The sequence below is a fragment of the Leucopleurus acutus genome, assembly GCF_964270905.1.
Source record: "Leucopleurus acutus genome assembly, chromosome: 4".
NCBI lineage: Eukaryota > Metazoa > Chordata > Mammalia > Artiodactyla > Delphinidae > Leucopleurus > Leucopleurus acutus.
Window position 1 is genome coordinate 28,013,714 of NC_139146.1, and position 16,463 is coordinate 28,030,176.

The following is a 16,463-nucleotide window of genomic DNA, read 5'->3' on the forward strand; positions in this document are numbered from 1 at the left end:
GTCTTTTTGATAATAGCCATCCTGACAGATGTGAGGTGATATCTCATTGTAGTTTTGATTTGCATTTCCCTGATGATTAGTGATGCTGAGCATATTTTCATGTGCCTGTTGGCCATCTGTATTGTCTTCTTTGGAAGAATGTCTACTCAGGTCTTCTACCCTTTCTTTAATGTTAGTTTTTTTGATGTTAGTTGTATGAGTTCTTTGTATATTTTGAATACAAACTCCTTATCAGATATATCATTTGCAAATATTTTCTCCCATTGAGTATGTTGCCTTTTTGTTTTGTGATGGTTTCCTTCACTGAGTGAAAGCTTTTTAGCTTGATGTACCTTCATTTGTTTATTTTTGCTATTGTTGCCCTTGCCTGAGGAGACAGACACCCCCAAAATATTGCTAAGACCAATGTCAAAGAGTACACTGCCTATGTTTTCTTTTAGGTTTCAGGTCTTACATTTAAGTCTTTAATCCATCCTGAGTTTATTTTTGTCTATGGTGTAAGAAAGTGGTCTAGTTCTATTCTTTTGCATGTAGCTATCCAGTTTTCCCAACACAATTTATTGAAGAAACTGTCTTTCCCCCATTGCATATTCTTGCCTCCTTTGTCTAGATTAATTGACCATAGGTGCATGGGTTTATTTCTGGACTCTATTCTGTTCCATTGATCTGTGTCTGTTTTTGTGCCAGTGCTATACTGTTTTGATTATAAAGCTTTGTAGCATAGTTTGAAACCAGGAGCAGGTAGCCGCCACCAACTGTCCCTTCAAACCTTTAAGGAACAGAAACTTTTCATATGTGCACTCTTGGCTGTTTCTCAACTTGCACAAGCCATTTTCAGTTCAAGGCCCATTGTTTTCAACCAGTTGTCAGAGGGTGAAAACCATTACTGAGATTAGATACTGATCTGGAATTGAAGGCTTATTCAAATTTCATTTTGGGTCATTTAGTAAATCAAATAAGTCATCTTAAAGGAAAGAGAAAAATGGAATAATGTTCAGCATCATGAATTTTAACAGTTGTTGCATCTTCTCGATTAGTGTTATCGATAACACCTACTTAAATAGTCCTTTGCAGTTTATAAAGCATTTTCACATCTCATTTAATTTTAAAGGTTAGAGATCAGAAACTCCAATTCCGGTAATCCTATTTCATTGTGTGAGCTTATTGGTGTAGTCAAATTGCATGTCTTATCTTCCACCTGCTCTAATGTTCTTTGACTGAAAGAAGATACTGTGACTGTCTTTCAGGGGAGAAATAGTAAGTGTTGATGATTAACGAACAAAATTGCAGCCTTACAGGAATCTGCCTCACTTATAGATGCACCGGTCCTTCCTCATGCTTATGGTTCTTGATTACATGTAACTTTGAGAGTTCAATACTTAACCCCTCCTCAGAACCTCTTTATCAAGTGGTGACGCAGCAAGCATCACTGTTATTTTATTACCAGTGAAACAGACCCATAAACAAGCCCTCTCCTGAAGTCAAGGATGGAACCCAGACAAATGAGCGGCTTCCATCAGACATTTACCAGAGTTGGTGGGCGGTTTCCCAAGCTTTGAAGTAAGTAAGCCAGTATGACCTCGATCACCAGAAGCTTTGTCCCCCCCACTGCTGTTCTCAGCCCTTTTTCTCTTCATACAGTCTCCTGTCTCCCTCTAGACACCTATTGTCTTTATGCTCTCTCCACCTTTAGTTCATCCCAGATCTTCTCCCTGAGGCAGGAAAATAGTATCATCTTATTTACTCTAAGCTATAAAGGACTCCTGGGAGGTTGTTTCCTGTTGCATCAGGTACTAGCCCTTACTTTTGGAACCCGAGACCCTGGGTGTTGAGTGAGGACTGCCTTCAGGTAGATGGGGAGACAGGGAGCGCCTGGATGCTCGGGTGTAAGGTGAGGGCACCATGGGTACCAGGAGGCTGATCAGGAGCTCTGGAGCAAGTTCTGCCTCTTCCTCGCTCAGAAACTTAATCACTCTCTGGGCCTCAGTTGACTCACCTGTAAAGTGGACCTACTCTCCCGACTGTGAGGATTGCATAAGAATAACGTGCGCCCCGCACCTGTCTTGCTTGATGGTTAATTCAACACCTCGCCTCTCCCCACGCTGGTCCCAGGCCAACACTCCCAGTGTGTGGGGGGAAGTCGCCCTTAATGTTGAAGTGATTCAGTCCCCTTTTCAAAATCCGGCTCGAAAGCCACGCCCTCTTCGGAAGGGCCCTCGTTTGGGAGGTGGGGTCCTCGCCGGCTTACCTCGCATCCCACCCGGCCTGGAGGCTGGGCTTTCTGGTCTGACAGGGCAGCGTCGGACACGGAGAAGGCAGGGGCCGGAGTGGGGCTGGCAAGGCCGGGGTGGAGTCTGGGAATCTCCGCGCTTTCGGAATTAAGGGCTCAGCGGAAGGGCGCACTCGGCCGGCCGACGGAAGGAGTCGCCGTGCGTGCCGCCGCGTCTGAAAGCCGCAGCACCCCGCGGCCCCGGCTGGGTTGCGTCTGCGTCCCTCTCTCCCCGCTCGGCCCTGTCCCTCCGCTTCGGCTCACATCTGCTCCCCCTCCTCGCACCGCAGACCGCAGTGGCGGCGGCGCGGCCGGCGGGCGGAGACCACCCCTCGATCCAGGGCCTCCTCCAGGTCGCGTCCTTTGACCTCGTGCCTAGCCCGGAAAGCAAAGGGAAGTTCACGGACTCTGGGACCCCAAGGTACCTGTCTAGGGGAGGTCTGGGGTGTAAAGTGGGGACTGCGTCTTTTCTGTTTATCGCCCGGAGAGGGAAGCTTTGTCGAGGGGTCTTCCGGGGCGTTGCGTAGAGTCATCTGCCCCTCCCGCGGACTCGGCTGCGGGCAGACGCTTGAGCGATTATTTACGGCGTGATCCCAAACTGTAGGAATATTTATAAATGGAGCGAGGGAGCACTGAAAGGAAATATTGGAGATGGGTTTTCCTTGTACTTTCCTGTGCTTTGCAAAGTTTTTTTCCCCCCTCTAGTCAGTAAACAAAAAGGAATTCCATTTATGAAGTGTAGCTCACCGAGCGGTTGCATGTAGACCTGCCTTGCTTCAGCCTATTTGGTTAGGAAAATAACGTAATCCGTTGTTTCCCGGGACTTTCTCCAGCTTTCAGATTGAAAGGAGGAATTTCCCAAATTTTCTAGAGCGAGAATACACCCTGAGCCTCGCAGCGGAAGTCCGCAGCCACGGAGAACCGGACTCTGCAATGTTGGCTGGCTACAAGGCACAGTGGGAGAAAGAAGACATCGTCTCTGGAAAAAACAGAGCTTTACTAAGGTTTTTGTCCTGTTGATTTTGGTTTTCACGACTCCTTTAGCAAGACCTGTTACTTAAGTAAGTATTGATTCTGCTGAACAATAGCGTTCACGGATGTCTTCAAAGCCACACTACAGGGCGATGACCTGGTGAGGGGGGTCAGGATAGTTGTCTTTTGCTGTGCTTCCAAGTTTCTCTTCCCTTCCTATTAGCTCAGTGCCAGCAAAGTTATTTTAGTTCATTTGTTAACACAAATATTACTGTATGTCAGACATCATTACAGTGTTTTACAGCTTTTTGATGTCAGAGATCATGGTTTAAACCCACTTTGATGATAATCTCCAACTCCATTTAGTTCCATAAAAATCAGATGGTTTGTGACTTTGTAAAGAAAATATTTGTTATATGTTTGAATAGATATTAGATGCACATGGTATAAAATTCCGAAAGTACAGAGCGTGCAGTGACAAGTCTCCTTTCCACCGTCAATCCCAGTTTCCCTCTCCAGAGGTAACCACTGATACCACTATATAAGCTCATTGTTACTGTTTCTTTGATAACTTAGGCCAAACAGATTTGAAAAAGCTGCTTTTGAGCACCTGCACGCTAGTGACTTTTTAAATAAAAAATCCAACAATTTTATTATTTTAGGTTTTTTTTGTTAGTTTCTGTCTTTTCTGTTTTTCTACTGACCACTCTGAAATGTCAGAGATTCAGGTCACTTTGTAGAGGGAACTTGCAGCTCTGCAAACTAATGAATGTTAGTTTCTGAGTTCCTTGAGGTCAGATACCATGGTTTCCTAAATTTTGGAGCTCCCTAACAACCCGCTATAATTATTAGTGACCTGCCAACATCCATACACGAAGGCTTAAGGTTAACTGATAATCGAAGTAACCTGGTGCTTCACAGCCTCTTCCTCTTATGAGGAGCCAGTAACAGTGTGTTTGCCTCCCCAACGCTAGATTCTAGGTTGGTGTCCTGCTAGTTCTGACAGACACCTCCGTGGCCCTCTTCTCTACTGGTTAGCTGCTATAGTTTGTGAAGTAACTGGTATTTGGGAGTAATGTTTGTAGTGGGCAAGAGAGAGGGTGCATTTCTGTTGTGTGAATCCTGCCTTTGACACTGTCTTTGTGACCTGGGTTACTTAGATAAGCCCTCTGAGACTTAGCTCCCTCATCTGTGAAGCGGTGATTCACAGCGTTATTTTGAAAATTAAGTAAGACAGTACGTATAAAGGGCTAGCCCTGTACCTGGCACATGAAAGGCATACAGTAAGTAGCAGCCTTTGTTACTGTCAGGCTTTGTTATCATTTCATACATTCATAAGATAGGTGAGTACATGTGTCAGGGTACCTTATGGCTCAGTAACACCTTACAAGAAGGGTTAATTTTTGCTTATATTATGAGTCTCTATGGCTCTGTCTTTGGCCCTTCCCTCTGGGAGCCCACGCTGAGCTGCTACTTTTGTGGAGCACCGAGGTGGCACACGGAAAGAGAAGAGGCAGGTCTATCTACACAGTGGTTTTTAAAACCTGCGCTCGGAAATAAGCTTCATGTTACTTCCATTCACATTTCGTTGATATGGTTGTCACTGGAGTGGGAAGTATCATCTTTCTAAAGGGGCAGAACCAGTAGAGATAGGCCTGGTAGTGAGGGGCAGCAAATACTTGATAGTAACACAGGTTACAATTGTGAACCCAGAAGTTCATCAAAAGCTTAGAATTGAGTCACCCCAAGACACTTATAGCCACTGATTTATAAGCCAGAATGCCAAATTTTCCTTTAATATATCTCCCCTGGGTACTAGGCATAAGAGCCTGTACGGGGCAAAATTTTCTTGATGGTGGATTTTCTCAAAAGACTGAATTAATTCTAAGCTACTAGGTTACATAAAAAACACAAAAACACAAATTTGGGTGTTACCAAAAGACTGTATCCAGAATATACCATGTTTTAAAATCCAGGTCTCCTTTTGGAACTGTTATTGTCCAAAGTCCAAGAATGAATTAGAGTGATGGCAGTGTATCCTAGACAAGGTGGAAATCATGACAGATTCTTGCTCTTTCTTTTTTTTTTTTTTTTTTGCTGTACGCGGGCCTCTCACTGCTGTGGCCTCTCCCGTTGCGGAGCACAGGCTCCGGACGCGCAGGCTCAGCGGCCGTGGCTCACGGGACCAGCTGCTCCGCGGCATGTGGGATCCTCCCGGACCGGGGCATGAACCCATGTCCCCTGCATCGGCATGTGGACTCTCAACCACTGCGCCACCAGGGAAGCCCTTGCTCTTTCTTTTTAGGCTCTTTACTTGTTATCAGCTAATTGTTTTCCTGTCAACCATTAATTGCATCATCTCATGATTTATTATATTTATTCTAAGCTGTTTCTTGAATAACGACTTTATTATTGTAATTAAAGTATTTTCAAATCATGGTGATTAACCAGTTCTACCCACTGTGTGTTAATTCTTGCTGCCTTTGGTTTCATAGTAATTTTTATCACCCTTGCTCCAAGATTCTGAGCATTCCTTTCTCTTTTTCTGCTTATAGCTGGACATTTGTTGCTTGGGTAAGGCAATATGGTAAAATAATGTCCAAAAAGAACCTATTATGAAAGTAAATTTAAAACTAAAACTACGTTTCTAAATCAATAAAAAAGAAATTTTGCTTAGTTATTTGTTAAGTAATTGAATAAACTGAGTTTGATTTTTTGCAACACAACTTTGAAAAACAGAAGATTGTATTTTAAAAGTAAACAGTAGCAAGCATGGAAAGAAAAGGAAAACATTGTTGTTTTCTTTTTAACCAGCATAATTTTGATACCAGTGTCTAATATAGATGGCAAACAAAAACCAATAAAACTACAAATCAACTTCGCTTAAGGCTATTGCTCCCCAAACCCCACTGTAAATACTGTATAGTATTTAAGGAATGCAGGGAGCACTCAGCATCACTCTACCAACTGGTATAATTTACTACCACACTAGATTAAAGGAATTCTATGCAGCTGTTTAAGATTGAGGTATATTTATATGTATAGATATGGAAAAAAATCACCCATTTGTGTTACTAATTGAAAAATACAAGGTCTAGAACTAAATACAGTATGTTCCTATTTGTGTAAGAAATTTTTTTCTCTCTGTGTAGAAATGTGTTATGTGTCTTTGAGTGCACACAGTTTTGCTTGAGGTGTAAAGAAGACTTCTGTAAGGATAAAAGCAACATAGTGGTTGACTCTAGAAGAATAAAAAACGGATTAGGGTGGAGGGAAGATACTTAAAAAAATCCTTTTTAAGTGTTTGAATTTTTAAATCATGTGCGTGTAATTCTTTTAAAATAAATTGGTTTTAAAATGGCAGCTTTGGGTCAAAATAACCTCTCATAGATTTTAATAATTAATTCTGTCTGTTTTACTGCTTAAACTACTCCACTGATTATTAAAGGTACATATAGTGAGTTGGAGGTGGAGGGCACCACGGGGCCGTGCACTCTAGAGGGATGGGTTAACAGCAGTTAGATTGAGCTGCTTGTGGCTAATGACAGTTTGTCCAGTCATTAGGAACCATTGACAAAAATGAATAATTCCAGTACAAGTACAGACTATGATATTTAGAACTACCTCATGGAGATATTTTTTTTAAATAAAAAGTGTGTAATGTCTAAATTAAAAAATTATAGGATAAAGTAAACTTTTAAAGCATTTACTATTTTTAACCCTTTACCGCCTAGAAATCTAAGTCAGGATATAAAGGACAAATGTTGCAGTTATTTGTATATAACTTTTACATGTCTTTAATCAGGATAATACATAATACCTCAAAAGTCACAGAAGCCCATACCTGAGTGTGGTAGTTATTCATCTTGTTCCACCCAAAACAATAGAAAATTCATAATACATTAAGTTTTAATTCAGTTAATAAACTGTAGGTTTTCTTCATGTGTATATCTTCATTTCTTTATTCCTGATTTTCTGTTTAAAGTACAGCTGTCATGTTTGGTCTGGGACCAAGTCACTCTATTTAAATGAAAAAGGAATGGAAGTTTCTTTATGCTCCCCCCAAATTACTTTATCAATAGTCATTCCTTGTTATCGTCCAGATTATATGTATGGTCTTACTGTCAAACTAGAAATGAAAAATAGAGAGGAAAAAGTAATGCACCAGTTCGTATGGGGTTTGGTATAAGATTTCACATATCTACTCATTAACTGAAAGTATCCTGCCTATGTATTGTTTTCTTAAAGTCTAAATAAATCAGAAGATTTTCATCAAAATATTAGAATCAAAGATCTCAATGCCTGATGTATGGGAGTGAACTAATGTGCTGACTTGATTGTTGCAGGCGGGTCAGATTCTGGTGTACGTCATGTCTGATTTCGAAGATGCCGACACAGAAGAGACAGTAACTTGTCTCCAGATGACTGTTTACCATCCTGGCCACCAGCAAAATGGAATATTCCAATCAATAAGGTTTTTTAACCGAGAAAAACTCCCCTCCAGCGAAGTGGTGAAATTTGGCCGAAATTCCAACACCTGTCATTATACCTTTAAGGACAAACAGGTTTCCCGAGTTCAATTTTCTTTGCAGCTATTTAAAAAGTTTGATAGCTCAGTTCTCTCTTTTGAAATTAAAAATATGAGTAAGAAGACCAAACTGATTGTGGACAACAAGGAGCTGGGCTACCTAAATAAAATGGACCTGCCACACAAATGCCTCGTTAGGTTTGGGGACTATCAGTTCCTGATGGAGAAGGAAGATGGAGAGTCATTACAATTTTTTGAGATTGAATTTTCTTTGTCGACAAGACCACTCTTGCAAGAAAACAACTGGCTGCCACAGAAGCGCATACCTGAGTGTGGCAGTTATTCATCCTGTTCCACCCAAAACAATTCTCCTATAGAAATGGGTGAAAATGAATGGTAAACGCACAGGGCTAAGGGAATCATGAAGGATGAAGAACTCTGTAGACACTTTACAGACATTCCACTTATTAAGAGTTTCTTAGTGTAGTATATTACTGTCATCTATTACTTTGTCAAATTTGAGATCTGGTGTTATCATTTGAAGTCTGTAACTTGTGTTAGTCATTGATTTAGTTACCTGTTGCATTGCTGGATATGTGAAGAATTACTGTACGTGTACATCTGTGAGCATTAATGTACAAATAGTATCCTTTGTGATGAAGGAATAGTATTCTCAAAATATGGTTATGTTACTTTCTTCTTATGCCTGATTTTGGTCCTATGTTTTATATTGTTTCATTTTGGTTTGTAAGTTTTGGTTTGGTCATATTATTTCACAGTAGTCATTTGTTTTCAAGGTCAGGGCTACAAACAAGTTATTATGGGTGTTGTAGCCTGTTGGTACTTGTACCAGAGCATTGGAACAGAGCATCATGTTTTTTAGTGTGTCATTGTGGTTTTAATATGGGAAGACTTATTTGAGCAATAATACCTTGATTTTCTGTTTTTTTTCTCTATAGGACTTATACTGTTTATTCCCAAGAATACCGCTTTCCTTATCTGTATTCAGTATCTAAAACCAATATTTTAAACATTTTAACAAACCACTGTGTTAAGCTTAGAATTCTTTTTCTTTTTCCTTTTTTTTGGCTGCACCACATGGCTTGTGGGATCTTAGTTCCCGACCAGGGATTGAACCCTGGCCTCTGGCAGTGGAAGTGCCGACTCCTAACCACTGGACTGCCAGGGATTCCCAATTTTTCATTTTTATTACCAAATTTTAAATAGTTTTTTATGTACTACAGAGTTTTAAATTCCATGAATTCAAAATTTTAGCAGCATCCATATACATAATAAAGTCAAAGTTTAATTCTCTAACCATTTTCTTTGAAACTCTGAAGAAAGGGAGGAACTGTTTTTAGACTGCTCTTAAGGGAGGACTGCAGTAGGCCGCAGGCAGAGGCTGTGGCTGGGGATTCAGACACATCCAGCTGTGCCCCTCAATGCATATTGGCTCCATTATTTGTTCCTCACCCCGCATGGAGGCACATGGCCACCAGTAGCTCCCAAGTTCTATATGTTACCGATCACCCACCCAAAGAGAACCTTATCTCCCAATTCCAGTCCAAGAGAAGGGTCAGCTTGTGTCAGGTGCCCACCTATCTACCAACCAACTTGCCACAGGTCACGTTAAATAATGGCTGCTCCAGTCAGTGACCATGTGGATAAGAAAAGAGTTTTCTCAAAAAATGGCCACAGTGGGGTGTGGGTGAGGGCAAACAAAAATGTTGGTGTTTGATACTAGGTACTGCAGCTAAGTTGTGAGACTCGCTGTTCACCTCTTAAGGACTCACTTGTCCCAGGAAACTGATTTTTCTTGCGCTCTTTAAGTAAAGGGGTGTATTAATTGGTGCCAGTGTTACAGTCATAGGCAGTCTCTTCTTGAACCTGCAACTTTATGACAAGGGGGTGCTTTCCAATGGTGGAGTCTCATATGCTATGGGATTATATAACCATATTCTAGAAGATTCTGTCTCTACTATCTACTGCATTGACTGACTTGAAGAAGCATTACTTTTAGGCTCTAACATGAGTGTAGTATTAATTTTAATATGCCTTGTGGAAAAATTAGCTATAATCTTTACTACTAGGAGATAACTGTTGTTCACATTTTGTGTGTATATATTTAGTAGCTGATTCCATGTTATCTCATGGCCCTTTTAACATTTCCAGTTCTCTAACACTTGTTTAATTCCTTACAGTAATTGTTATCATCTGTTAAAATAACAGGTAAGGTTACCATTTTACTTTCTGGAGCCTGATTGAAACAATTAGATCTTCCATTTCAGGTGATGACGGAGGATGAGCACTTGGAAAATTGTGATTGGAATTTACTGGGCTTCTAGTTGGTATGAGTTGTACCCAAGTCCAATCACTCATCATTCTACTAAACAACCTACATGAAAATATTTATTTGGCCAGGTATCTCTCTAAGCGATGCATTTAGGGCAGGGACACTGGTGAAAAAAATAGGAAAGCAGTGGTTTTAGACTGATGCTGGTTTCAACATTTTGTTGCTGGTGGAAGGCCACTGAGGGACTAGAGATGAGCCAGTTTGGCATTGCTTACTAGCACCTTCATAGAAGAGATCATCGTGAGATGCAGGGGAACACAACGGCTTTCTTAATACTGTTCGTGGAATCATTTCTCAAAAACCCAAATCAAGGTAGTAATATTTTAAAACAGGAAACTTCTGGGGTTAGACAGTCAAAATAAGGTGTGACATGGGAATTCCCTGGCGGTCCCGTGGTTAGGACTCTGCGCTTCGGCGCAGGTTCAATCCCTGGTCTGGGAACTAAGATCCCCACAAGTTGCACAACGCTCCAATTACTGGAAAGAAAAATAAAAGCAGGCATAATTCCTGGTTATACCATTTTAAAAGTTCTAGCATCTTAAAACCCTCACACAACTCCATATACCCTCCAGTTACCCCATTTCTCTGCTCTGACCGCAACTTTTCAAATAATTGTCTACACTGGCCATTCTTTATTCTTCACCCCTTACAAGATACTTCTCAGTTTCCATCCCTTCATTTGAAAAAATGGAACATGCAATATTCATGTTCCCAAGCCCAGCTGATGCACCTGCCCTTTCTCTCAGTGCCCAAGCAGCATTTGATATCATTGACTCCTCTCTTTCTGGCTATGGTGACACCACATTCTTTGGTTCCTCAAATTCCTCCCCTATCTGCTTCTTTTGGCCTGTTCTCTACCCCCAACTTCTGAAGGGCAACACTTAATTGGGCTTCTCTGCCTGTCTGCTTCCTCAGGGGGATCTCAGCTGGAATAATTACTTAAATTACTATTTACCTACTACTGACTCCTAAACTTGTACCTATTCTTCTCTGAGCTGTAGACATATATCCCATCACCTACTTGGCAGACATCTTCATTCAGGTTTTTTTAAAAATAAATACCTCAAATTTAACTTTACAAAACAGAGCTCTTAATTTCCTCCAATTTCCCAAACCTGTTCCTCCCACTACATTTATTAAGTCAGAAACCAATAAGTTATCATCAAGAGTAGCTGTAGCTGCTAGTTTGGCTGTCATACTTCCATAGATTTGGCCAACAGAAAGGCAATGAACTCAAACAGATTTAGACAGTTTATTACTTACACAAACAGAAAAAGCAGGACCAGTGAGGAGTCAGTGTCCCACATCCCTGGTCGCTAGGGATGTCCGGAGCTAACACTGAACCGAGGGGGCCAGATGACAAATGCCTTCAGTGGAGGGTAGCTCTGTTACTGAGGAGCTAACTCTAAACTCCAACCAAGCAGTCTTGTTAGCCTACATCTGTACCTGAATGCGGGTGAGGCGAACATCCCTTGCCTTGCTGGAACCAGGGAGTGGGATGAGAAACTGCCTCATGGCAGTCTTCTGCAAGCCAGGGAGGCAGATGATAAATGGCCTTGTGGTGGCTCCTCTAAGACAGCCTGTCTTGCCATGTTCCAGGAAGGATCGTAGGGGTTCCTGTCAAGACCTGGGTCAGGCTATGGTTGAGTGTTGGCTATGCAGATATGCAAAGTGAGCAAGGTCGCCAGGGCACCATGCTGAATGCATTACCCTACAGTTAATGGGCAGAGGACCTGAAGACGTTTTTTCCAAAGAAGACATACAGATGGCTAACAGGCCATAAAAGGATGCTCAACATTAATCATTAGGGAAATGCAAGTCAAAACCACAATGAGGTATCACCTCACATCTGTCAGGATGGCTATTATCGAAAAGACAGCAAATAACAAGTGTTGGCAAAGATGTATAGAAAACGGAACCCTTGTGCACTGTTGGTAGAAATGTAAATTGGTGCAGCCACTATGGAAAACAGTATGGAGATTCCTCAAAAAAATTAGAAATAGGACTTCCCTGGTGGCACAGTGGTTGAGAGTCCACCTGCCGATGCAGGGGACACGGGTTCATGCCCCAGTCCGGGAAGATCCCACATGCCGTGGAGCGGCTGGGCCCGTGAGCCATGGCTGCTGAGCCTGCGCGTCCGGAGCCTATGCTCTGCAATGGGAGAGGCCACAACAGTGAGAGCCCCGCGTACCGCAAAAAAAAAAAAAAAAAAAAAAAATTAGAAATAGAACTACCATATGATTCAGCAGTTCCACTCCTGGATATTTATCTGAAGAAAACAAAAACACTAATTAGAAAAGATATATACACCCCAACGCTCATTGCAGCATTACTTACAATAGCAGAGATAATGAAAGCACCCAAAGTGCCCATCAATAGATAAGTGGATAAAGAAGACATGGTGTGTGTGTGTGACTATTACTCAGCCATAAAAAAAAATGAAACCTTGCCGTTTGCGACAACACGGGTGGACCTACAGGGTATAATGCTAAATGAAATAAGTTAGAGAAAGACAAATACTGTATGATTTCACTTATATGTGGAATCTAAAAAACAAATGATCAAACATAACAAAAAAGAAAGTTAAAGACAGAGAACAGTGGTTCCCAAAGGGGAGGCGGGTAAGGGGAGGAAAGAAATAGGTGAGAGAGATTAAGTGGTAAAAACTTCCAGTTGCAAAATAAATGAGTAATGGGTATGAAATGTACAGTGCGGGGAATATAGTCAATAACTATGTAATAATATCTTTGTATGGTGACAGATGGTAACTAGATTTATCGTGGTGATCATTTTGAAATGTATAGAAATACCAAATCACTATGTTGTGTAACATGAACTAACATAGTGTTGTAGGTCAATTGTACTTCAAAAACAGACAAACAAACAAACAAATAGAAAAAGAGATCAGATGTGTAGTTACCAGAGGTGGAGGGTAGGGGGAGAGGGAATTTGGAGGAAGGCAGTCAAAAGGTACAAACTTTCAGTTATAAGATAAATAAGTACTAGGGATGTAATGTACAACATGATAAATATAATTAATACTGCTGTATGTTATATATGAAAGTTAAGAGAGTAAATCCCAAGAGTTCTCATCACAAGAAAAACAAATTTTTTCCTGTTTCTTTAATTTTGTATCTATGAGATGATAGATGTTTATTAAATTTATTGTGATAATCATTTCACAATGTATGTAAGTCAAATCATTATGCTGTATACCTTAAATTTATACAGTGCTCTGTGTCAATTATATCTCAATAAAACTGAAAAAAAATCTTGTTGGTCTACCTCTAAAGGTAATGTGTTCTGCATTCCTATAGCAATTATCAATCCAAGCCACACCATGTCCCACTGGGAGTACTATACATATATCCACTTGTGCCTTCCTACAGCATATTCTCTACATAGCAGCTACAGGAATTTTTCGAAAATGCAAATCTGATCACTGTACACTCTGGCTTACAAAAAGTCAGTGGCTTCCTATTCTACATCAAATAAAATTCACTCTCCCTAACACCCTACCAGATACAGTAGATTCTCCAATATTTGCTGAATAAATGTTATTTCTAGTGCTTTTTATAAACATACAAAGCAAGAAAATTGATATCCTTTTCTTAGCAGTTCAAACACATTTTCAAGTTTAGTTCCATCCTGCTTTACCAATTCATTCTTTTTTGTCTTCATAGCAGATTTAATAAAATAATTACAAGCCAGGAGTCAAAACTGTTGCATGTTTATGGAGTAAAACTAGTAATAATCAAATAATTTATTATAATAATCAAATTATTTAAATGTAAAAATGTGTTTATTCACAATCTTTGAGAAGTTACCATTCCTTCAAAAAATTCTTTATGAACAAAATGCCAAGAAAAATTACAATAGTAGCTTATGCCAAACCAAAAATATACATCTGATGTATACAAACTTTAAAAAGCATAACACAGGCAACGTGAATATAGATTATCTTTAAAATATTTCCAATGACATAGCTACAACTTAAATTATGTTGAGACATAAATAACAGCATTACCTAATATATTTACATATTTAAAGTGTCATATTTATTTCTATGAGATAAAAAAAGGTGACAAAACTATAGATGTCATTGCCCAGCAGTTCAAATATTGAAAGGGCCACATGATATTTTTAAAGTATAGCAAGAACTTTAAATTACTATTTATATCTGGACCTTCCTATATTTTCGAGAACATGCACTGTCATTGTTGCAAGAAAAATAAAAAAAAAAACACTAAGGAAAAATTGAAAAACAGTTTGCTTACTAAAGTCATATTCAATCCTCAGCAAAATCAAGACAAGCAATCAGGGAGTGTCTTATATCCTTGGCCTTTTAAATTAATACGTAAACTTTAGAGAAAAGAAAAATTAACTGTATATCATAAAATTCAGTTATATATATTGATTTACTTAGTTCCATCCCATTAAAGCATGTTGTATTACAAGGCAAAGGGAAGCTTAATAAAATCAATGGATTCTTTCATGCCAGAAAGGATTTTATTTACTTTGAAATACCCGTATTACCTTTTTCAGGTTTTCCCTTCTTAATAAATCATGCACAGAGAATATGTTCTGTGTAAAATCTTTCAAGACCATTCATTGGAAATACAGAATTTTAAAAAATGACAGAAATTTACTATATCAATTAAAGTCAACATTCATTTATAGTGGCACAGAAAAGGAAGTGAAAAACCTAAGTATAGGACTTCCTTGGTGGCGCAGTGGTTGAGAGTCCGCCTGCCGATGCAGGGGACGCGGGTTCGTGCCTCGGTCCGGGAAGATCCCACATGCCGCGGAGCGGCTGGGCCCGTGAGCCATGGCCGCTGAGCCTGCGTGACTGGAGCCTGTGCTCCACAACGCGAGAGGCCAAAACAGTGAGAGGCCCATGTACCGCAAAAAAACAAAAACAAAAAAACAAAACACAAAAAAACCCACGTAAGTATATATATTTTCTTAAATATCTTTTGATTACTCACTTTAAGTGTCCAAACTCTGAAAGATTATCTTAACATATCACATACCTTGTTCAGATTGAGTCAACATTATTATAGTAGGATATGCAACAAGTGTAGAAAGAAACTGATACTTCGGCTTTTCTTTCGGGTCATCTACTCAAATTAATTGTGCTTACTATCACATAATAAAATTTAAGTAAGTCATAGGAATGAATAATGCTGGAAAAGGGAACACTATTCTGAATCTGAATCTGGCAGTCCCTCCTCATGCTCCCTTCACATCTGCTGAGAATTAACACAAAATGCCTTAATACTTTCGCAGTTAGCTACTGAAACAGAGTTAAGAAAGCATTCAAGGTGAAATTAATAAGACTATTTTAAAAGCTGAAAATCTACAAACAGTAAACAGGATTGCTATGAAGAAAAGAGTTAAAGAAATTTAATTAATAACATGACAGAACCATTCAATTGTTTTTGAAAAGCAGAAGGCAGATGATGAAATTGCACTTAAATCTGAAGCAATTCAGATATAACCTATCATTCCTATTCCTTTCTAATAAGCATTTATAACATGTTTCTTACTTCCCCTCTTACAAAAAGGCTCAGCACAACCATTTATACATTCTAGTTGGTTTTAAACATTTGGTCATAACTGATAAACAAGATCACACAATTTTTCCCTACCGTTTTTGTTGATCCACATCATATTGCTTTAGGCCAGAATCAGACAGTTCTAATACAGGATTTACAAATCCAGAATACTCAGAATTGCCATTATCATCCATTTCGGCACTAACAAAATCATTCTCCCACTCCAGCCCGTTGGAATCATCCGAGGCAGATGTAGGATTACTTCCAGTCTTCCTGCTGCTATACTTAAGTGCTGCCTGGAGAATGTCTTCTTCTGTTTTGGAACGTTCTCTCATTGGAAGCATTCGATTCATTCCTATTATATGGGCAGGGTTATTAAAAATCTCAGTAAAGATTTAAAGAGCTATATTAAAAGACAAACTATCAGACTTGATTTGTGAATTAACTTAAAAAGCCAGTCATACGGAAGCCTTTCTTAAGGGAAATGTTAGGGTATAATCCTACAGTGAACATTAATACTCAACAAAGGACAGTTTTATGCAACACTGGTAATCTAGTAAGATGAAATTTCTGAAGAGCCATAAGTAAAGCAGAATGCATGGAGGATTTCAATTGCTATTAGTCTTATACGGCCAAATTAGTGTGTCTGCAAAACTTCTTTCCTACCTAGATGACAATTTCATTTCTCAGAGATAATAGTAACTCTAATGATAATGATAACAATATACACATTTCCAGCACTTACTAGGTTCCAGTTAATGTTGTTTGCACTTGACATATGTT

The 16,463-nt window shown here is 39.7% G+C and overlaps 2 protein-coding genes across 4 annotated transcripts in view; one reads left to right on the forward strand and one right to left on the reverse strand.

Moving 5' to 3' along the window:
* Window positions 1–2,385: 2,385 nt before the first annotated feature.
* On the forward strand, window positions 2,386–8,472 carry TIFA (TRAF interacting protein with forkhead associated domain). Of its 2 annotated transcripts, none has more exons than XM_082838333.1 (3): window positions 2,386–2,690; window positions 3,103–3,330; window positions 7,588–8,472. In XM_082838333.1, the coding sequence occupies exon 3, from the start codon at window positions 7,612–7,614 to the stop codon at window positions 8,167–8,169; it is 558 nt and encodes a 185-aa protein (XP_082694459.1). In that variant the 5' UTR covers window positions 2,386–2,690; window positions 3,103–3,330; window positions 7,588–7,611; the 3' UTR covers window positions 8,170–8,472. The 2 variants fall into 2 exon arrangements, with proteins under 2 accessions (XP_082694459.1, XP_082694460.1); XM_082838334.1 differs by having other exon boundaries at window positions 3,141–3,330.
* Window positions 8,473–9,473: 1,001 nt separating this feature from the next.
* AP1AR (adaptor related protein complex 1 associated regulatory protein) overlaps window positions 9,474–16,463 on the reverse strand; it is a 31,175-nt gene continuing 24,185 nt past the window's right edge. Inside the window, exons 10-11 of one of the 2 annotated variants that reach the window (XM_082838271.1) lie at window positions 15,774–16,035; window positions 9,474–10,598 (exon numbers count right to left, since the gene is read on the reverse strand). In XM_082838271.1, the coding sequence (XP_082694397.1) occupies window positions 10,430–10,598; window positions 15,774–16,035 (431 nt within the window). In that variant the 3' untranslated portion in view covers window positions 9,474–10,429. Of the gene's footprint in view, window positions 10,599–13,902; window positions 16,036–16,463 lie in introns of those variants that run through there. The other variant, XM_082838270.1, reaches the window with a different exon arrangement.

What these genes read in the sequence shown, in the direction of transcription:
- TIFA (XM_082838333.1), top strand. Translation starts at nt 7,612, where the DNA reads ATGTCTGATTTCGAAGATGCCGACACAGAAGAGACAGTAACTTGTCTC.